The sequence below is a fragment of the Phalacrocorax aristotelis genome, chromosome 4 (genome assembly GCF_949628215.1).
Source record: "Phalacrocorax aristotelis chromosome 4, bGulAri2.1, whole genome shotgun sequence".
Lineage (NCBI taxonomy): Eukaryota > Metazoa > Chordata > Aves > Suliformes > Phalacrocoracidae > Phalacrocorax > Phalacrocorax aristotelis.
The window spans coordinates 29,369,044-29,391,821 of NC_134279.1; the positions used below are offsets into that span (position 1 = coordinate 29,369,044).

The following is a 22,778-nucleotide window of genomic DNA, read 5'->3' on the forward strand; positions in this document are numbered from 1 at the left end:
ACTAACAAAGACAGTTTCATATCCATGCAGGTACAAAGTAATAGGATACAGGATGCAAGTGTGAACTAGGAGACCCTTACACCGGGAAGGCTAAGAAGGAAAACTTTTGTAGTTGTCTGTGCTACTCCAACCTATTAACCATGTAACATTTGCCATGGAAAAAGGAGTTTTATTGGGTTTTAGGAAAGGAGGAGGTAAATTACTTGAGAATTTGAATTTCTGCCATTCCACTTCCCTTTTAATCCCACCTCCCTTTTAAGCAGGGCTTGATGAAGATGGGCAGGGGGGTGGGAGGTAGGAGGCAAGGGGGGCAGAACTGGGGTCTGCTCTTTTTGTTTGGTTGGTTTTAAACTCATTGATTATTTTTACTACTCAAGTAATGGAGAATCTACCAGTCTACTAGTATTCCTGTGCCAGAGCTACCAGCTGTACCTAAGGCATACAGATACTCTTTATTACCTTCAACTACACTCAGCAAAATTCTAGCTATGATACATCCTCCTATCAATGGCTGCATCAGTGCACAAAAGTGGTTTCCTTTCTTCTCGCAAAGGGGTACACCCCAAACGTACAGAACAGCTGCACTCTGACTGGCACACTTGCATTCCAGCAAGTATCTAATCACAAAGACTTCACGAGAACCTTTCCCACTTTACTGCCTTTTGCTACATTAGACATCAAAATGCTATGATGGAACAAGACTGGCAATGCCTTTAATAATGGTTTATTATTCTTCTTGTCCTTTATTTCAGCATCCCTCTTTCTCTGTTCATATACCTGGCAATGTAGCTCAACAAATACTTCATACAAACAGAAAAGAAAATAGAAACAAAGATTTCTGTACCACTGTCTCCAAAATTTTACATAGATCTTTAGATTACCAGGAACTGGACAAAATTTCAGATACACGGAATCCAGTGCCAGATATCTTGGGAAAATTCACACCATTCTTAGACACAGAATCACAGAACAGTTGAGGTTAGAAGGGGACCCCTGGAGGTCATGTGGTCCAACCCCCTGCTGAAGCTAGGTCACCTAAAGCCAGCTGCATAGGACAAAAATTCAAAACAATATTGAAGTGATGGATTTTAAAAAAATGTACTTACTTGCTTTCTTGTGTAATAACTTGTGAGTTGCCCAGCTTCCCTTAAAGCATTCCTAGAATTACAAACAAACAAAAAAATATATGTATGTTTTAAGTAGCATTAACCTGGACAGACATGCCATCCCCACAAAACAGAGAAACAACTGTATTTTAAAAGAAAACTAGAAGACTGATTTTATTAACCCTTCCAGCAACATGCAGTAAATGCTACTGTAACTGCTAGTCTGAATAGAAAATACCATGTTCAACAACTTATGAGTGAGAATAGACAGAAAGCATAGCCAAACAGATACACCCATCACAGTGAAACATGCTGATATACTGTCTACTAAATATTGTCCCCCTATCGTTTTAATAAGTAACTAAACATCATAGTTGCTCAGGTTGGGTGAAACACAGAGCCTATCCCCATACTAGATCTTACAGCATTGCAGTGGGCAGGATAGTTCACCCTTGGCTCCTACAAGAAGCCATCTCCTCCTGCTATTGCGTCCTTTCCACCTCCTTCCGCAGCACAGAAAAGCAACAGAGGCCATTCAGCATGATCACAGGGGAGCAAATGAAACAGATTGAAGGAGGGGGGGAGTGAGGACTAAGTGAGGACTACTGAATGGAAATAGGAAGTGAAAAAAACACAGAGAAAGTTGAAATGGAAATCAAGAAAAGAGTGACTTTGAAGGAGGAGTGTGTCTTTTTCTCTTCTTCCCAAGCACAAATAGAGCAGTTCATGCGACAAACAATGCAAAGGGGCAGATGGAAATGGCTAGCAGCTGGAGAAGAATAAAGACTAAGGTGAAGGAAAGACATGAAAAAATGAGAGATTTAGGCAGAAAAGCTGCAAAAGACAGCATTAAAGGTGATCCTTTAAGGTGCTAATTAGGAAATTACTTGGTTTAGTAGCAGAAAGTCTAATTCAATGGCTATGTGCACTCAAAACAACCATTAAGAAACAGCTAATTCCAATCATTTACAATTACAGCTGAATTTCTGAAGAAAGAAGCAGGCTGTTTTCCTTTATAAGGAAACACAATACTAATGCTGAATCATCATTGTAAAACTACCATCCAGAGCCAACAACTGATTCAACCTAATGTATACAAGACTCAAACAGTCCAAGACAGCAGATCTGTAAACTAAGACAGCGTATAACGTTCTACCCCTGCTTCACAGTTGCTATTTAGCAATATTAACTGTCTGCTCCTGTAGAGCCATCTATTCCCCTTTTTCTCGTTAGTCTTGCAACCGGTAGTTATCAATTTGTATCCACAAGACCAGAGTAAAGTGGTGCACAAGTATGCCTATGTTCAAAGAGACCCTGCAGTGTGCTATTTCCCGCACTACCAAAACCAGTTGGTTTTTGTCTTCTCCTACACCACATCCTTGAAGTCACCGCATTCTCTGGGCTGGCATATGACATGCCATGGTGCTATGTAATGGTCTGGGCAACAACAGGCCTTGAAACCAACACTTGAGATTACCAGAGCTGTCTTTTCGAACAAGCAGCAGAAGGTTTTACTGTCACACTTGTATAACCTGCTGCATACACAGACCTTTGCGCTACACTATTATCTCTTTTCTGTTGGAGAACTGAGAGAAAAGGAACAGGTTAACTGAGGTCTATTTTAAGGAAAAAAAAACTTAAAACCTATTTCAAGGACACTAGAAGCACCAGTATGATTTTAAACCCCTTTTAAACAACAGACCTCGGTTCTGAAGCAGAAGATGGATTACATAACTAAGGACTTAGAGCAGCTATCAAGTCTGCAAACCTAAACTTGCGATATAAAGGAGCATTTGGGGAATGAGGACATACATCAGCTGTGGTAATCACTGGTTGTCATTCATTCTCTCCTTCCCCACAAAATTTTGGGGTGTATTCTCCAATGCCGTTCCTTTCTCACACAACAGTGGTCTTTCCTCTTTCCCAGCCCTTAACCAGAAAACACCAGGCAAACACCACACCGCTAGCAGTACGGTAACCTGACAAGCTCCACTTTGGCTTTTTACTTCCTGCAGCTGCAAACAGCCTAAGAGGATCCTTCATAAGGCTGCCACATGGCTGAGTTTTCCCAAACTTATTTCCCAGATTTTACTTGCCCCCTATTTCCAGAGGAACAGCAGCTCCGTCAGAAGTACTACAGCATATCTCCAAACAAGCTGTTGTACACCAGGACATCCCAGATAGGTGCATTATACGCACATCAATCAACTTCACAAGTACACACAGCGAGTCCGAAGCATTTTTGTAAGCACAGGCTATTACACATGCAGTGTATAATCAGTGAATATCTCTGTCTTGGTCTGACACTTTTGGAAGGCACTCAAAGGATATGCTGCACATCCACCTACAACCCATGTATGTTGTGTAGGATCAGTCATATGCCTCCTGTAAGCACCGGACTTACTGGGTACACACAAACTATTAATATTCAACATCTTACTGCACAAGCACTACATTGCACATGCCTGCAGAGCTCTGCCTTGGCAATTCCCGATAAAAATACGGCAGCTGTCATCTCACAGGTTGGAGAATCATAGCTCTGGCGACAAAGCACTACCAATGTACCACTGCATATTGCAAACACCCTCACCTTCTATATGGTAGACTTCCTGACAAGCCATGGAAGAAAGCCGCTCTTTCTCTCCATCTGGGCCACTTTCTGAAGAATTTTCTGGAGAAAATTCTGCTTTTCGCTGAGCCTTCTCTGATGAGCCTTCTCCTCTCAGCCTTCTGCTGAGACATTTACTTCAATCTTCCTATCATCATTCCTGCCTCTAATGATTCTTCCACATTCCTATGCCATATACAGATCAGGATAGAAAATTTTCAATGATGAAAGAAACAAAATTCAGGGAAAAAATACCCAGGGTGATTTTTAATATTAAAATGAAGAAATTAAAGATTTTTTTTTTCCTATACGGTTAAAAAGCAACACATGACCTTGCATGGCTATATTTTAAAACATTAATTAGCCTCAGGGGGAAAGTACACATGAATAATCTGAGTTGGCTTTAAGCTTCTTGGAAGACTTCCTGGATTTCATTTAAAACACTACATTATCCATTAGTATGTCTGATATTAATAGCCCCACCTTTCTCACCTAAAGCATTCTTGGTTTTATTTTATGTGTTTTTTATGTAGCAATGAAGACAGACTTGGAAACACTGAAGAGGACCATGCAGGAAGAGAGGTAAAACATATGACAGAAAAAAAAAAAAAAAAAGGCAGGGGGCAGAGGGGTAATCCTCAATTTGTTTAGAGCAATCTTGGCTACAACTATTCCATCAGCAAGGAAAATACGATTGTGATTTTGAGACATAGACCATCAACACGTTTAAATATTTAACAACATTTCTGGTTTCAAACCATTCTTAAGCCAATCACACTGATTCTGTGTTGAGGGACAAGATCAACCCAGTGTTCACCAGAACCTGTGCATTTACCAAAAGGTAACCAAAGGCACAAACAGCCTTATGATCTAGAAAGAGTCTTCTTAGATCACCTCGTGGAAGCCATATTATTTCTGTAACTGATTTTTACCTTAAGGACTCAGCCCAACATCTATTTACTGGTTGAAGTATTGACAGAATCGTGCAGCATAGCAGAATTTGTTTTACCGTAGAGTACATTTTCACTATGAACACAATGATCACTACCAAATACTTTAGGCTTTTTTTTTTTTCATTCAGCCATTGAAAGAACAAAACTAAATCCTTTAAAACAGTTATTGAGCTACCTAGCAAGGAAATTTTTTTTCCTATGCTTATCATCATCTTTACAGTGATAACAGGGAGGATCTTATTCTTTCAGTTCATATATCCATGCAACCTGGTTAAGAGGTAGAAAAGCACAGGCAACTACAAATTCCAGAGGAGAAAAGGGTGCTAAATCAACGAAGATTAGGATTTAACTACACTGCAACTATACCACATACGTAGCCATACTAGCTTTAAATAAGCTACCCAAGTACAGGAGGCTATGCAGGCACCACAACGCAGAACTCAAGGCATACTTGTTGACTGCGCTTCTGAATTGCCTTTGTCAGGCAGCACTCATTTAAACTTAGCTCTGCCAGCTCTCTGTCAGCAATTTCCAGCCTTAAGGCTGACACTCCTCTTCAAGATCCCCTTCACCTTCAGGTACTGCTGCTTTATTCAACCTAGCATTTGACACTGTAAATACACCTATCAGCAGGTATGCAAAATCCACCCCACTGTACAGTTTCGGAGAACTCCAACTCATGTCCAGCTTCCACAGAATTACCCTTCTCCATCCACTGTGCTCATCGTTTAGAGACAGTGTGATGAATTTCCCAAAATACCTATTCTATGGGGGGAAGAAAAAAAAAAAAAAAAAAAAAAGACAGCTGGAATTGAGACTACAGGGACAGACTGGCTGGCTCTGCATGTCATTATACCCTGAGTTGTAATAGGCAAACATCTAGAGAACAGTGCCAGCAGTACACGGTATTGAAAAATATTCTGAGCAATTTTTTAATAGAATGTAAAGTGTCCTTTGGAATGCAAAATTGTCTTGGGCTTAATCTGACATCATGTGGTTTTGCTTAATGCAAACTTTGAAGGTATGCAAAACGGAAGACAAAAAAAACTTAATTACAGCATTTAGCTTAAGAAAAAGATCAGGTTATCAGTGATATATATATTTAATACAATACAGACTAACCATACATTTTACCCATAAATAGAAGTATGTTGAGGAATACAATTGTTAATACATTTAATGTTAAAATAAAACAGTTGCCTCTTTTTAGCATGCTGAACCCTATTCTTCTAGGTGTGGTATAAGCCCACAGAGATGGCCTCTGGCCTGAAAAACTCAGTATAGAATTCCCAAACTAGCCTAAGCAGCATAAACAGCTAGTCAGGTTTTCAGAGGAGCTGAATATGCAAGCTCAGATTCAAATTCCAGGGAAGCACCTACGCGCAGCACCTCGGTATCAACAACGCTGGCTTTCTCCTTTATCTAAAGCCTGATCTCATCCAGACTCCTGGGTCCCACATGACAGAGCCCTTCCTTTGAGGAAGGGACTGCATTTTGCAACTCTTCAGATTTACAGAGATATTCAAGTGATTTCTGAGAGTAGTGAAGGAACATCAGACCAGAGAAATTCAAACTAGACCATCCTTTCAGTATACTGAACACTGGCTCAGAAAGCCTACCTATAGGAGTCTGAAGTTTTACTTTCAGAAAGCTAGGAGGGCTCGGCAATTTGTGCCTCAACAATAACCAAGTGTTTACCACAGACACAGGTATTCATGGTGATTTATAGGCAATTAAAAATACCAGCTTCCTGGTGAAGGAAGTCTGTCAGAAGATCTTCTAGAAGGCAGCATCTGCAGAGTGTCATTTATACTAAAAGAAACCCATATGTGTTGCAGTTGGATCCAAGCAGCAGGTTCCAGCCTATTTTAGGCACAGCAAAGAACAGTGAACCAAGAATGAAATATGGCACTTGCGTCCTATGGTCTGACACAAGACAGGACAAAAAACAAAAATCATTTCACCCAGGTCCATTGCTCCTAGCTCCCCACCCCCAACACACTGAAGGTGAAAGGAAACAGCAAAGTGGGGGATGGGACAACACCGTCCTCCTCTTCAGGACCACAGTTTTTTACAAATTACTGTGACCTTGAGTATCCAAAGCTGTCAAGGGCCTAGATCTGAGTATCAGTGAAAATGTGCTTCCCGGAAAGGAGTGAGTACGCAAACCCACCAAGTAAACAGAGAAGCACTTCTTTCCTGTCACTGGAATTTAACAAGTCATACCCCACCTCAAATAGAAGGAGCCCTGTCAGTGGGCATCCACTATTGCAGGAGAGATGCTGCTACCCACTGTACAGTTCAGATAAATTGTTTCCCTTCAAACACATGTCCAACCATCACTCACGTGCGGCAGCTCCACCATGTCCCCACTTCTGACTCTATAGCCACATCACTTGATACACCTGGGCCTCCCTGGGACTGAGGACACACAGGCGCACAAAGCAGGAAGGGACAACCATTCTCCTCGAGTAGTTAGGACTACTACTCTGATAGCAATCTGTAGCCTCCACCTCTCGTGGAAAAAAAAATGCAGCCCAGGCCACTGACTTTTTATTATAAAGATGTTTCCAGTACGTGGCTAGAAGCAGGTATTTCTGAATTTGGCTGGAGAAATGGCCCCGCACCAGCATCCAGTCCACACCACAGAAAACCTCAGACTACTCTGTTTCGTCTGAGACACCTATACAGATATAAACAGTATGAGAGGAAGTTTTCATGAAAGCAACAAAAAATTATTAGTAAGAGACCAATTTACAATTAGAAGGCCCATATAAAAGAGGTAACTGAGGATCTCAAGAACAGCTACTACTTTCCTTCTGTTTATCATTCAGCAGCTTGCAGAAGGAATAGAAGAAATGTAAATTGTTTGTGTATTTAAATGAAAACTGTTTATATATACTACATATAATTTACACACAAGTGACACCTGTATCTATAAAGGCAGATTTCACAACCCCAAATTAGTCTTTGTAAGAGGAACAACACACCTGAGATGGGATGCTGGGCATCTGTGTTATTTCCACATTCAGAGGATACAGTGAGATACAGTAATTCAGTCTAAGATGATAAACATACACAACACTGTAGTAAGTCTCTACAAAACAAAAAGCAAGACAGTGAAAGAAGGTAGCTGGCAGTGACAGTACCTGATTCACTAGCCTAAATGAAGATCTTGTTAAAGGTTAACAGCAGACAGAATCCCTCAGCAGAATATTCCCACTCATTACACCTTGGAGTGAAGAAAAAAAAAAAAAAATAATGCTGGGGTTCAACACACCACCTCAGAGCTCCTCCACTGCTAAAAGCCATCTTTAGCCCGTCTCAATTACCAGTTCAAAATCTCCCTGCAAGGCCAGAATTCAGCTGCCTTGGCCCCCTTTCTGCCCATCACCCAACAAGCACAACAGTTATTCTACAGCTGAACCCAGTTTCCAATGTGGAAACAAGACCCAGAGATGAAACAGGGTTGGCTCAAAGCAATTTCAGAGGATGTCAAATTACTTCAGAGCAAGCATTTTTCAGGGCACATTGTTGAGGTGTACTTCTTGATGTAGAAAGGGGGGAAAAAATAAATTACCAGAATAAAGCCCTTTTTCAAGGAAGGGGAAAACAAATAATATATCCACTGGGGATATCACTGTCTTGATACAATCTACCTGAAAAGTTCACTTCAATTCTCTGCGAGCAGTGACAAAAAATTATGTCAATCTCCTCACTACACCGAGTTTGTCATTCCTATACTGCCTGCATTAGGTTTTTTTAACAAATTGTACATTACTATTTATAATCCAAACACGTTGCTCCATAGTGGTTACCCTTCTACAGTAGTTCACACTTTTCTATTGTTTATTCTTAGCATTGGCAAAAGTAAACTCTTACAAATTTGGATTTAGCTCTGCTTGGAGTTTTAGCTGTATGAACAAGCCATCATAGGCTTCCAAGCAAAGTCATTAACCTAGCGTGCGTGTCCGTACAGATGCTTTTACCCCTCAAAGAGATGCCAGGTAGCTTGTCACTCCCATCCTGCACTCAGCACAGAGTAAGCGCCTACATACCGTAGGTAACACCGCTGCATTCACTAAGGGTGGGCTGACTTTAGGGCTATGCCAAACCAGGCAACAACAGCCAAGTCCTCTTCGGCAGCATGCTCCTGAAGCACTGGTGTTTTCTGACCCTGCAGTGCACAGCTTTGGGGAGCTAAACTAGCAGAACATTTAATGCAACTGCTTTTCCTCCATTAAAAAAAAAAAATAAAAACCCCAGAAGTAGCTCACCAAAGAACCAGGGGCAGCTTAATGGAAGGGGTAGAAACCTTCACCCTTGGAGACAGGGAATAGGACTGTACCAGCTGTAATTCAGGCTGTGCTGTAAGGCAGAGTAACATCCGAGGTTCGCTCACTAGCTTATCTAACTGTTATTTATGCACGTGGTACCACAACGTATAGCAAACCACCAAAGAGAGAATGTTGGAAAAGTTTTATAAATGACCAGTCCAGAACTATCAGCTGAAACTTGCTGGAAGTCCAGAGAAAGCTTCCTGGCTTTTAAGGCTCCTTTGCCTATCATGTGCTTATCTGAACAACTAGCCAGGTTGTCAGCGGCACCTCACCTACCCTCCTGACTGTGCTCACAAGACACCAGCAGAGCACTGCAGTGAGTCCCCGCCATCACGCACACCAGACAATTGGCAGAACTGGAACCCCGGGGCAGCCCATGCTGGGCCCCACAGGAGGTACCAAGGGGGGCTGAAGGTTCAACAGCCTGAACACAGCAACTCGTCTCTCAGGGCACGACATTTTTTGCATGTCTTGAAAACAGGCTGCCATTAATTTCCTTCTCTCTTCTGTAACGTGTCGCCTCAGAACCTTCAAAGCACCTTTCATATGGGGAATAATTATACTTACCTACTTTACTGATCAGGACAGCGAGGCACTGTGAGGAAGAACAACACACCCAATGTCCGTCAGAAGTAAGACGACTAGCATTCCCAGGTCAGTATTTTATTTTGCAGGCAGGACAGCTTTACAAGCATGTAGTCAGTTATCCAGCAGCCTATTTTAACAAGCTAATAAATACTTCTGGTAATTCCCCTTTTAACTTACAACAGTAGTAGACATTTCAAAAGAATTAAACCTAATATATAGATAAGAAGAATCTCTGCATCCTGCATAAAACTAGCCGCGTGGGGATGGGACAGACGGAGCGAAGATGTTACTTGAACTCCTTACACAGGCTTGTTAGGACTGTTAACAAATGGTTTTGTCATCACCAACTAATATTTGTATATGCTGAAGATGTTTTTATGACAAGCTTTATATCAGATGTGTCAAAACGGGTAGTAAAATGCAGAGCAAATCCTACAAACCAGCTGTAAGCACCACATGGGAACTGGAGATACAGAATCATCAGAAAAATTTTGAGTTACAGTCGGTCTAATTTAGCACTGACTCCCAGCATCTGGCACCAGAGACTTCAGGGGAAAGTACCAGAAACCATGCAGTGGGTGTGTTAAGTGCACGTGGGAAGTTTTCCCCTAGTCCTATGCAAACCAGAACTATCAATTTATGTCCTGACTCAGAAAAAAAATTTGTCCAATTAGTAAGCTAGTCTTTTGCTAAGTTTATCTACAAAACTTGAATTATTTTACCCTGAATTATAATTCTGACAATGAAGGTCACAATTAATCTCTGAATTACACACATACTTCCTCACTGATGTTGACAGAAATTACACACAAAAAAAATTCAAAGGATTAGGCTATGTATTTTACTGGGCATTTTAACGTTATTTAAAAAAAAGCCAAAAAAAGAACACTCAACAGACATCAAATAGTCCTTTCTACTTAAATGAAGGACCAAACTGTTACCACTGTGGTAATAAGCAAGGATAGCTGGGGCCTACAGAGTACGTTTAACAGGAGCTCATGGTTGTAGGACAACTGGCCTAACCTGAATCTCCCTGTTTGGCACATGTCTAAAGACATGGGGGGGGGGCGGGATGGGGGAGAAACAGGAAGAGCACCAAATCATTTTCCCAAAAGTTCTTATTTAAAGGAAACAGCAAATCTGTTTTCAGAGCAACAAGTCTCCTGGTATTTATCAAAGCCAAGCAACTCCAGAGCCAGAGCTGATGGGAGACACAGAAATGCACACGCTGGAATTTGATGAGCACGTCTCATTTTGTCCCACTAAGCTTTTTTTTTTTTTTTTGGGGGGTGGGGGGAGAACCACCCAAACCTGCAGGCAGCGAAAAACCCGTGCACGCTCTGAGGGAGGCTACGGCTGCTCCTCACTCAGCAAGTCCCGCGCTGCCCCAGCCCAGGGGGAGCAGAGGGGCGCCCGCCCCACCTGGCGCCCCCCCAGGCTCCCACTTCCCCCCCCCCCCCCCCACGGAGGGGGGGATACTTTCTTTGGGGACAAACGCCGGACGCACCTCCCCGAAGCCGCATGGACCTAGCGGGGAGGGAGGGAGGGAAACCCGGGCACGAAGGGCCGGGCCCGGGGGGCAGACGAGGGGAGCGCCCGGCCCCGCGCTCCCACACCGGTCCCATTTGCTGACTGGAAATCTCATGCCGGCTCCCCCCGCTCCCGCCCGCCATCCCTCCCGTATTTCCTCTCTGCGAAAGGATGGAATATTCTCCTCTACGAGCAGCCCGCGGGAGGAAAACCCGGCCCGCAGCGTGGGGACGGGCGGGCTCCCAGAGGCGCCCGCCGGTAAGGCGAGCAGGGAGGGAAGGGAAGCGGAGCCGCGGGGCAGCGCTGGAACCTCACCTGAGAGCAGAAGTAGGACCCCTGGATACCCAGCTTGAGGCAGGTCGGGCACTGCAGTTTGGCCTCGCTACTGCAACCCGCCGTCTCGCAGACACGGGTCTCCACCGCCGCCATGCTGCCGGGCTGCCACAGGCGCGGCGCGGCGAGCGGCGGAGGAGGAGCCGCCGCCCGGAGGTGCCGCCGGCTGAGGCGGGCGGGGAGAGAGGAGAGGAGGAGCGCCTCCTCCCCTCCTCTCTCCCCGCCCGCCTTCCCTCAGTCCCCTCCGCGCAGACGCGAGGAGCCATGGCCGGAGCTGCGGGTGCCGTCTGAGGAACCGTAACTTCCCGGAGAGGGAGCGGGAGGAGAGCTGAGGCGGTGGCGGCGGCAGCGGCGGCATGGTGGCAGGATCAGCCCGGCCGGCGGGTGTCAGAGGTAAGGGGAGAAGCCAGAACCCCTCATCCCCCACCTCCTGGCTTCAGCCGTTTGGCACGCCGTCGATCAGTTAATTTATAAAAAATGTTTAAGATGCTACTTTTCTTTCTCCTTGCTATTACTCACCAAGATCCGCCTGTGGCGCACAGGATGTTTTCGTGGCTTCCCTTCAGAAGTGGTGTTACCTGCACATGTCCCCATCTGCCTGGAAGAAGAAAGTTCATCATCTTCTCACCTTTTTATCAGCGAGTCTATATCCCAAATTTTTCAAGTATATCTTCTTCATTATGGAGTGCAACATCGGTCTGTAGGGCTGTCTCTGTAGTTTATAACACTTCTTTTGCTGTTTTTAGCTCTCACTTGTGGGGGGGGGGAAACCATCACAAACTCAATATTCAGTAAGGCAGTAACTAAGATTGGAAAAGCAGGCCTCCGAGTCATAGTGGCATTATCACAGGCAGGATGCTAATTTTCTTCCTGAAAGAGAAAGATTAGATACCAATGATCTGTCATAAAAATAAGTGTGATTAATTCATTACACTTCTCCCATTTACATAGATTGATTTCGAAAAAGATACTCCCAGTGCCAACAAAGCTAGCTGTGCTTCTGTTCTCTGAGTGTTGATGTCAAAGCTATTGTCAATATGTACTGAAACATCTCTAAGTTAATATCACTGCAAGACACTTAGCACTGGTTCATCAATCAACAAGCAGTTGCTTTTAAAAATAACATGAAGAGATGTCTGTTGAGTAGGAGAATAGCTGCGAAAGACTTCAGAGCACATATTTGCTAGATCCAGCCATTACTGCTGGGATCCCACTTCTTGTTTAAATCTCAGTTGTGTTCCCACTAGCTGGCAGGCACAGCCTATGATTTCAGTCAAAACTTTGCAGGATTGGGTTCTCTCTTCATGCTTCACTGTCATTGACTTAAATGAAACTACACCAATCCTTATTCTGATCTCAGTACACAAAATATTCTCGTTTCCTGGCATCCAGATAACTCCCTCTAAAATATGAATCAAAATCCAAACGATAATCTCAGTACTTTCTGCAGCCGTGGTCTTTCCCTGTGGTTTACTGGCCCCATCTTTAATTGAAAAATATTTATATATCTTCTAGGCGGAGAGGTTAAGTGAAAATTTCCAATTACTAGCTCCAGAACAGAAAAGCGTACATCCTACTCTTTTGTCAGAATAAGTGTATTAATATAGACTTACTTGCTATCTTATGACAACATAACTGATAGAGTGGCTAAGTAGCCCGGCCGATTAGGGGGCCAAGGCAGGTGATAACAAAGCATTTGATCCTCGTTTGTTGTGGGATAAACACTTTCACTAGCACGGTCAAACAGCTGAAGGAATTTGACACCATGCTATTACCAAAGTGTAATTGCAGGTGGACACCTGTCTTTCTGACAGTTCTCACCTTCATTTCTCTACTGTTGATAATACTTCTATCCGCCTATTGTTCATAGAAAGAATGCTGTGAGAGTGACTTAGGAAAGGCTTCTAGGATGCTTGTAATGTAAGAAGATTACAACTATTATTTTCCTCAACGAGTGAAAATAGCTACATGCGGATTCATGCAGCTCATGCTGTGGCAGCATTTAGGTCCAAATTCTGAAGACAGGCAACAAATTGCCAACCAACATCATGAAATAACTTTAAATGATGCATTCGGAGGCTGTGATTTTATATATTCCAAATTCAAGTCGTCATTAAAGACTTGGTTTAACCTTCTTAAAGCAAAACATTACCGAGCGGGCAGAATCACTCTTAAAGGATCCATGTCGCTAGCAGGTATTGTACTGTGTACAGCCCATAAAAAAATCAGTGCTCCTTTTCCAAGTAACCCGCGAGTCAAGCAATGCAGGAAAGGTACCTTCCTATGCTTCAGCTGCCGCTTTGTGCCATTTAAAGAACCCTAAGGAGCTGCAGACATAATTTACCTGGTTAAGCAGGGTTTACGAGTACTTGGTGTCACTGACATTGTATAAAAAACCTGAAGCATACCAGTCAATCTAGTCCAGTGTCTTCTGCTCTGATGTCATCATCTGCTTCTTGATGAGATTTCAGTATCATCATCATTAATAATTTAGGATACTTTACTAAATTTTATGAGTATTTAATTCACAATTTCATGTCTGAGCATAACTATAATTTATTCCTCTTTGTGTCTTTCAGTATCCTTACTGGGTCAATGCCAGTATATGTTTATGCTCATTTCGTAGTGGGTGATACAATGCAGGTTAGAAAAAAAGAGGACTGAGTAGTCCCATTCTAACTGGTAGACAGGGTCCCTTCTGTTACTCAGTTTCATTTATTTATTTGTGGCATTTCTGAAGTGCAAACTAAAAGCGTGCTGTTTCCCTGCTTACTTGGAGAAGCCAAGGATGCATATATTAATTAAACAATTTTAAAATATATGTAATTTAAAGAACGGTTAGCCCCCTAATTAAGGAAATAACAAACTTGCTTACTTGTCCTCCTCAGTGTGTGGGAAGAACACAGACAGCGTTTGTGGATCAACTTAGGATAACAAACTCTGAAAGATTTGAGCTAAGATTTTTTGTTGTTGTTGCTCTGATGGTTTTTCCTTTTAAACAGCCCTACATTATCATCCTCAGAGTAAAAATTATGTGGATTCTCTGGTATTTCAATGCTTTTGTTTTCCAATTTGGCCTTGATTTTCTGATTTGGTAAGTGAACCGATTCAGGCCTCCTGGAGGTCTGCCCACTGCCGTTTCCCATTACCTGGTGGCACACTCATTCTCACCAGGGAAGTTCACTGACCTTTGCTGTGACCTTCCCTGAGTAGAGCTCTTTTTTATTTGTCAGGCTTTTCATGTCACTTTTCTAGCTGTCCGTCCCCCTGTGTCACAGACAAATGCACACAGAGGCACATGAGTCAGAAATTTTATAGCCCATTCATGATCCTTGATTTATGTCAGTGCTGTATTCCTGCTGTCCTCCCACCTTCTCCAGAGTGATGCAAGGCTGGGAGTGTTGTGAGGTTAGCAAACAAGGGCAGAGGAAGAGGTCAGCAATGTCTCATGGGTCAGATAGCTGCTGCAAAAAAGCTAGAGCAGCTGGCAGCTAAGACAGCTGCCAGTTAGGAAGAAAATGGCCACTGAATTTGACATTACTTAATTAAGAGAGTGCCTTAGCTCATGTTCCCCCTCCTCACTTTGCTTCTGTATGTTGCAGTGGTGGGGGCTGGGCAATCACACTTTCCCAGCGAAGCTCTTGGGCATAGTAGCTGTCTTCTGTTCAGGCTCATTGAAGACACAATTAAATGACTCTTTGTCTAGCGATAGCTGAAACAATGCAAAAATACCACCCAGGAGCTAGACCACATGCAAATACACGCTATTATGGCTCAGCCAGATGGTACAGGCACTTACTGAGATTCTTGTACCGAACGCAACAGTTATGTAAGTTGTATGTGTCTGTGCATGTGAAAAAGAGAGACTACAAAACCATCACAAATGCATGCAATGACAAATGTCTTGAAGGTGGCCACAAAAAAATATGTAGCATGATCTTAATGAAATAGAGCCCTTGTAGGCTGTCCCTTCAGTACCCAGAAGAAAAGACAAACCTGTGGTCAAAGCAAAATAGTTTTACTATGGCAGGAGAAAAACATGACTTTATAAACATCCTTTGTAAATGAACAGAGTTGCATTAAAGAAATACCTGTCTCCATATTTCTACTTTAAAGAAAAATTATGTGGGATTTCAAAGTCTGTCTGATTCTGTAAGTCAAAAGAGGTTGCAATATATCGTAAGCCCCTGCATCACTCATACTCCTTCCATTGGTGGAGATAGAAACTAAACTACTGAAAGGCCCGCTACAGGCACAGTTCAGACCAAATCAGGCTTGTTGAAACCTAATTCCAAGCATGCGTTTCTCTAGTTGTGGTGGAAAGGAAGATCCTGCACATTGTTTTGTTTTGTTTTGCTTTTTCAAGTCACATGGCCTCTTGCAGTGTGTGTATTAATATGGTGGATCAAAATCTCTGCTATGATTTAAGAATGGTTCTCTCTGAATTCAAGAACACTCTTCCAGTATCCAGGAATCTTAGCATTTTCCAATATATGCATATGAAGCTGGTTGTTTATCATGGGAGAAGAACAAAGGAAAACAAGCCACATCTTTTTAAACAAAATGGTATTTTATAAAAAGCATTCCTATCTAGCCAATAAGTTGCAAGCTTTAAAGAGAGAAACTCCACCATTTGTAATATTTGAAAGAATCCATGGTTGTGTCTAGACGTGATAACAGTTTTTATTCTTAACTATGGAAACACAATAAAAGTCATGGAGCAAAGTTCTGGCCCCATGAATTTGATGGGAATGTTACTGATATCAACAGGATTTCACCCAGGTTTTGTCATCAAAGTCAAGGCCATAAAAAAATAGACTTAATAGTAGTAAAATACTAACGGTGTTTTCTATCCACTTCAGATATCATAGACATCACTATGAAACATGAAAAATCCTTATTTTCAGGTTTCAAAATCTAAGATGATTGGATTTTTAAGCATGTAAATCACAATGGTTCTAAAAGTGTTACATCACTGATGTGAGAGATCTGCTCCATTTCCACTCAAATTGGTGAGGTACAGGTTTGTGGATCAATTAGAGCCTATATTTGCACACCTCTGACTTTGATGCCACACTTTGCAGAATGAAACAGATGTTCCCGACAACTACTGAAATTCACACTGAAAACTGACAGAACTCTAAAGTGTGTGAGGATTACTGAAGAAGAGATATTCAACATTTCTTTACTTCAGGCCTTTCTTTTTTTCCACTATAACTTGAAAACGTGTGATTTTGTGGATGTATCTTTGGTACCTCTTTGCCTTCTGTTTTGACTTTCCTTTTAGTTTGAATATGATATCACCTGCAAGGCAGCCACATCACTTCTGAGGATCTTGCTCATTTCTGTCAGTAACTTGAAGAAAAGATGACAGTAGCTCATAATCCTCTTGTTGCTATCATAAGTTGTTGGATAACTTCTGGTGCCATCTTTAGAGGCTTTGTGCCTATGTAACTCAACAAAACAAAGAAAAACAGGTACCTAATCACAACACATGCTTACTTTGTGTTTGCATGGTAATAAGGTAGACCGTGTTCATAACTTAGTTGTACTCTATTCATCTATCTTATTAAGGATACTTCTTATTAATATTAGAAAAGAGACTTCGTATTAAAGTAAGTGGTAGCAGTAGTAAAAGATACTTCTTACTAAGATTACTTCTAATTAAAGATACTTCATCCATCTTAGTAAACATTGTTGAATGTTGCTCAACATCATTAGTAAGCATACCTGTCTTACTGGGGGCTTTATGCTGTTATCCCTGTATTGTGTAAGAAAAATGAAATAGCCAAATGCTATTATAGGACGCTCGGTATCATTCTGTCGTTAACACTCATTCACAGTTCTTCTCAGAAAAATGACGTTCAAAGCTATAAAATGCAGGTCTGTACACTTGGTTCATTGAGAATAAAAGTATGAAGTTAAACGCAGAAGAAGCTGAAGATAAAATTATCAGAGAGGAAGAGGATTCTGGATGGATTATCTTTATTTACCCTAAGAGACTTAAAGACAGGATTAAAACAGGCAGTCAAGGAATGCACATGGTTGCCAAACAAGTAAAATAGAGTATCAGATCCATCTGGCACCGCATTAGGCAAATAAAGAGAAAGGCTTATTAATTACTGTATTCACATTAAACAGTCTGTAAAGAATTACTAGGAACCAAATTTTATAAAATAGATGAAATTAAGACTATGTCACCAGACAACAAATAATGCCTCTGCTTGTATTGACATACTTTCTGAATGTACAAATTTCATAGATTGTGTTCTTATTTGGCCATCATAACCTGGTTTAACATTATACAGTGTGGGGAGAAATATTTTCTTTGTTAACTTCTGTTTTACCTCTGGGAAGATATGTCCCATTTCTTTTATTTTGAGAACATATTCGGTATTTCTTTTATAAAACTATTGTAAAAGGTTAAGAATTAAAATATATTTTTTGTTGTGCTTTACTTCAGAGACATCAGGTGGCAGGTAAAACATTACTTTATTGAACCCCCTGCCTTTGTTAAATAAAAATCAAATCCTAACACTAAAATTAATTCCATGGCAGAAAAAATACAGCACAAAATTTACTGTTCCGATACCTTTTGATTATAATCAATGGCCATTCAGAGATCTACAAAAAAATATAGTAGCGGGCAGCTTTATTCTCTCTCCTAGTAGTAAAGAAAAAAATACGATACCCTGCACCACCCTGTTGGCTTGGAGACTATGGCCTCTCTGCAGGATTGTGTACTGATCCTGCCAGTAATAGATGCTTTTTTTAAAAAACATTGACATATCCATCCCCTGTCTGGAGTCCTGTAAAATGTCTGAAGTCCTGAAACGAAGCCATTTGCCTGAGGATCATTAGTCCTTCCTGGTACTTTTTCTGCTGGCTCGGTGTGTCAGTGGATGTGGATTTACTGCAGCTCTATAAACAATCTTCTGGTAACAGTCTCACGGTACCACAGCCCCGTGAGGAGTTACTGAGCCAGGCAACATTCTAGTCCGTGATGACCAGATTTCAGAGTGACAGGAAGTTCACCTCCCCTTAAAACCATTTTGGTTTTGGAAAAGCTGCTCTTCCAATCAAATCCAATTAACAAACTCAGTAGAAATCAAATAATAACTGCATAGGTTAACATGTCAAGCCTAAAAAGGGAGATTTTAGAGGAGCACAAATGATGACTGACTTGTTCTATAATTAACCAACCCAATATTGGGTCTGGTTTACTAGTAGTGAAATGCCAAGGAGGATCAGGTTGATCAGGGTGGAAAATACAGCAGGAGGAGGACGCTCTATTGGTTGTGTGTAGATTGTACAAATGTTACACCTAGATGTCACACAGAGTCTGACTTTTTAGACACTTTCAGTGTCTCTTCCATGGAACGACTTCTCAGAAGGCTCACAAGAAGATAGAGAGCTTTTGACTTCACCCTGAGTAGCATTCAGGATCGGGTTTGCGATCTCATATTTGAAGAGCCATTCTGTGACAACCACCTTACTATATTTTGATGCAGTATCATTACAGAAGCAGCAGCAAATTTGTCCTCAGTTTCAAAAAGAGGAACTATGTAAAAATAAAACAGTTTGAACTTTAAAAGTGCAGCTAAATTAATTTTTCAGAGGCAGCAAGGAAGCTCTTTAAGATGCTCATTTTAGAAATATGAGGTCTATATGCACTTGGATTATTAAGGAAGGCCTGAGAATGGGCAAAAGGGAGACAGCACAGGTAAACAACAGGCTAAAGAAAGTTAATAGAAACAAGAAGATTTCTTTAAAAAAAGGTGATGTAATACTGAAATAAAAAAAATAGAAAAAAAGGACACATATTCCTGCAGATTAAATGTAAGAAAACAGTTAGATTGGGTGCCCCCTTCCCTCCCCCCCTGCAATCAAAATAATCAAAGCCAATAATCTTTCTTCAATCCTTAGGAACAGGAACCTTTCAGAAGTCTGCTGGACTAATTGAGAACCATGGTTTTCACAGGACTACTCAAAATATACAAGACCGGTGCAGAGAAGTTCATAAACATTTTGAATCAGTGTTCACCAGTGGATATCCTGGAAATGGAAGGGATTTTGAAGAGAGAATGGCTAAAACTGATAAAACAAACAGTAAGAAACCACTAGGACTGGATGGAAATTGCTAACAGGTGTGTGTAACTACAGTTTTAAAAGTGTACCGGCACCCAGTGTCTGCGGGATGGCAAATGGGATGTCAATCTTTATAAAGAGTTCCACAGAAGACAGGGTGCCTGAGGGGCTCAGACGGGAAGTCTGCTCTTTCTCCCTTGCACATCCCTAGAAACTGTGGTGAGCAGTAGAACTAGTGGACACGTGGGTAAATATGATCCTCTTGGAAGGGTCAATATGACTTTTGTAGAGGGAAATTCTGACTTACAAATGTACTGAATTCCCTGAAGAGTCAACCTACATATGGAGAAAAGTGACTTATAAGTTGCACTTCTAAGGGGTAACTCATCTGTTTGGAGCAGATGAGGGAATGCATACCTGTCTGAAGCATCTGGAATATTCATTTCCAGTCACATAGTTCTCCCCTAAATAGCTGCTTCTCTCACCTCTTCCAAATACCTTCCTTAGGTACCTTCAGACTGAGTGCTGAATAAGGTGCATCTCAATCCCTCTGTCACCTCCCTTAACTTCCTCTGTTCTCAGGAGCATAACTTCCTTTCTGTCATGAGATGAGCAATACTGTCTTGATTCTGGAAAGTGATTTCAAGGGTGAGAGCTTTAAAGGGTAGATTTCTAGGGGGAAATTGAAAGTGTTTTAACCCCCGTAATTACAAACTCTGTTCCTCGTGCTGTGCCTCCATTTCTAGGTCACCCTGAAGAGGGGATACTGCACGAATGTGCAGGAATGAACCTAGCCTCAAAGCCCGAAAACATCCTGCTTGCTAATGAACTCTTTAGCAGGTAAAGTGGAATGGATGCGTGCAGATTCCCTACCAGACTTTTCTGTGACAGCAACATTTCAGAAGGAAAATGAAATGCCTCACAGGAATTCTGCACAGCCTTTTCTCATGGAACCAACTTAGAGCTCATTCGTGCTGTTATCCCTCTTGTACTACTGTGTTTCTACCATTCATCTGATCAGGTGTCATTTTTGCTCATAAAGAGCAGTCTAAAACACCAGACCCACTATACTGCTTAGAGATCTTACTTCTTAAAATAGCTCCATTTAATTTTTAGACCCTTTTTGCAAATTAGGAGTGTTGTGGCAATTCACATATCCTTTACAGCCCTCTGATCTCCTGTGGAACCATCAAAAATCTCAGCTGTGGTAGGTCTCCTTTTGTGCTTGATTTCCACAGGGCTGCACCCTGCGATTTGCACACAGCAAAGTGATAATTTTCTTCCATAGTGGCTGCAGTAAATTTCTTAGAACTTCTAATTCATTTGATCGAGGGCCAAGGGCTGGAGAAAATGTAGCTGCTGCAACCACTGTTGTTGTTATTATGGTCAGAAATATAATTCTAACTGGTGGTGGAAAGAGGCTGTGTCAGCTAGAACAGTGGGGCTAAACATCAGCAGTGTCAAACGTGAAGGCCTCTTGGTTTTAGAATGGCAGCCTTTATGTATTTTCATGTCTTTGAGAGGGCTCCACCTTTTAGGATTCTGTATTTTGAGATCTTGCCTTCTGAGCAAATAGGAACAGACATGATTGCTCTCCCAGAAACATAGCTTTTTAGTAAACTACCTGTAGAGTTTTTACTGACACACAAAAGTCGAATGTGAGCCTGCCTCTCTACTTCCAGACACATCCCACCCAAGGGAAGAAGACACATCTGCATGGCAGTTTGTGTGCAGGCATGACAGCAGATAAAACCGCAAAAGTTCCCTCACCCACCAAGCGGTAGACGTTGGGCTAGAAGGCACTGCGCCCAGGTGAGCCTCGCAGTGCCTTGAACTGCCAGGGGGCTTAGGAATGCAGCGTCCCTTGTGCTCAGGACGGGGTGGGGGGTAGCTGACGGTGTCTGGAGCTGTTCCTAAGTGATGCAGTGCCCATGCAGCCCTTGCACAGACATGCCCTTAGAGCTAAGCACAATTCTCAACACTCTGAATTATTGGGGAGAGTCTGATTTGTTCCAGACAGAAAGACGTGGCTAACAGTTGTGAATGTCTGCACTTCATTTGCCAACAACCAAAACGCTCAGCTGGCAGTGTTGTATACCTCTGCCTGCCCAGCCTGTGCACCCTGGCTGCATGATGGGAAGAGGTCTGGATGAGTATTACCTCCTTCTGCTCGCTGTGGTACAAGAAGGAAATCGGGGCGCATGAACTAAGAGGGAACTGCAGCACTCTTTGACCAAGGCCCTGTGGTAGATGGTTGGACTGGGTGCCCAGGGCTTGGCAATTTGCTCATAATGTTCAAAGCTTCAGCACGCTTAATTATCAAACCTGTCTAACTTTTCCTTGGTGGAAGAGCACCTCACCCTTCTCCCACGCACCCTGGACGAGGTCTGCTGGCAGGCCTAGGAGGTCGGGCATGGCGGCTGAGGCTAGAGTGGGTTTCCACATTGGCATCCTTTCATAAGAAGAAGGAGGTCTTGGGCTGCATCTAGCCCTGCTGACAGGTGCCTTCCAGCAGAGCAAGGGGAAGAGATGGGAAGTGCCTCTCACTTTTCTCTTATCCTACCAATGCCTGTTTCCCCATGGAGGGAAGGCATCCCACCTCCTGGCTGCGTACACTGCTGTCCCATACCTCCCTGCAGGGAGCCTGACCATACCCAACACTGGCAGCCTCACACTTGGATTTGCTGATGTTTCCGACACCAAACCGCAGCTGTCTCCTGGCTGTTGTGTTTGAGAAGAATCATAGAATCATAGAACACCCTGAGTTGGGAGGGAACCACAAGGATCATCAAGTCCAACTCCTGTCCCTGCACAGGGCAACCCCAATTTATACCATATCTCTGAGGGTGTTGTCCAAGTGCTTCTTGCCCAAGAAGATTTCTTGGGTTTCTCTTCAGAGAAACCCTTGAGAAGAAGAGTTTCTCTACTTGCTGCCATTTATTGCCAGGTGAGCTGAGACCACTGGCCGGGTCTCAGTCAGGTCTGCAGACCAAGTCACTTAAACATGGAACCGGCAAAACACCAAGTTAAATGACAGCAATAAAGCGCATGGTGTGAAACACCAGACTCCGTGTGCAGCGAATGATGCGTTTAGGTGGGCGCTGGGGCGCCCGGGGGTTTTCCTTGGGGAACCGCCTCTCCCCAGCAGCCCCCTCCCGCAGGGGGGAGCGGGGGGACCCCGTGCCCGCTGGTCGGGAGGGCTGAAAACCGGTGCCTGAGGGGGCGGTGGGGG

At 42.7% G+C, this 22,778-nt stretch overlaps 1 protein-coding gene and 1 long non-coding RNA gene across 4 annotated transcripts in view; one reads left to right on the forward strand and one right to left on the reverse strand.

The window, feature by feature from the left end:
• The window catches only part of METAP1 (methionyl aminopeptidase 1), a 30,255-nt gene extending 18,629 nt beyond the window's left edge, over window positions 1-11,626 (reverse strand). Inside the window, exons 1-2 of the mRNA XM_075090780.1 lie at window positions 11,441-11,626; window positions 1,107-1,158 (exon numbers count right to left, since the gene is read on the reverse strand). Coding sequence (XP_074946881.1) covers window positions 1,107-1,158; window positions 11,441-11,554 — 166 coding nt within the window. The 5' untranslated portion in view covers window positions 11,555-11,626. The remainder of the gene's footprint in view (window positions 1-1,106; window positions 1,159-11,440) is intronic.
• A 70-nt stretch (window positions 11,627-11,696) lies between these two features.
• LOC142056283 (uncharacterized) lies at window positions 11,697-22,609 on the forward strand. 3 transcript variants are annotated; one of them, XR_012660284.1, is made up of 3 exons: window positions 11,697-11,851; window positions 11,982-19,605; window positions 20,293-22,609. It is a non-coding gene; the product is annotated as an uncharacterized LOC142056283 (long non-coding RNA). The 3 variants fall into 3 exon arrangements; XR_012660283.1 differs by having other exon boundaries at window positions 12,001-19,605; XR_012660285.1 differs by having other exon boundaries at window positions 16,746-19,605.
• The last annotated feature ends 169 nt before the right edge of the window (window positions 22,610-22,778 follow it).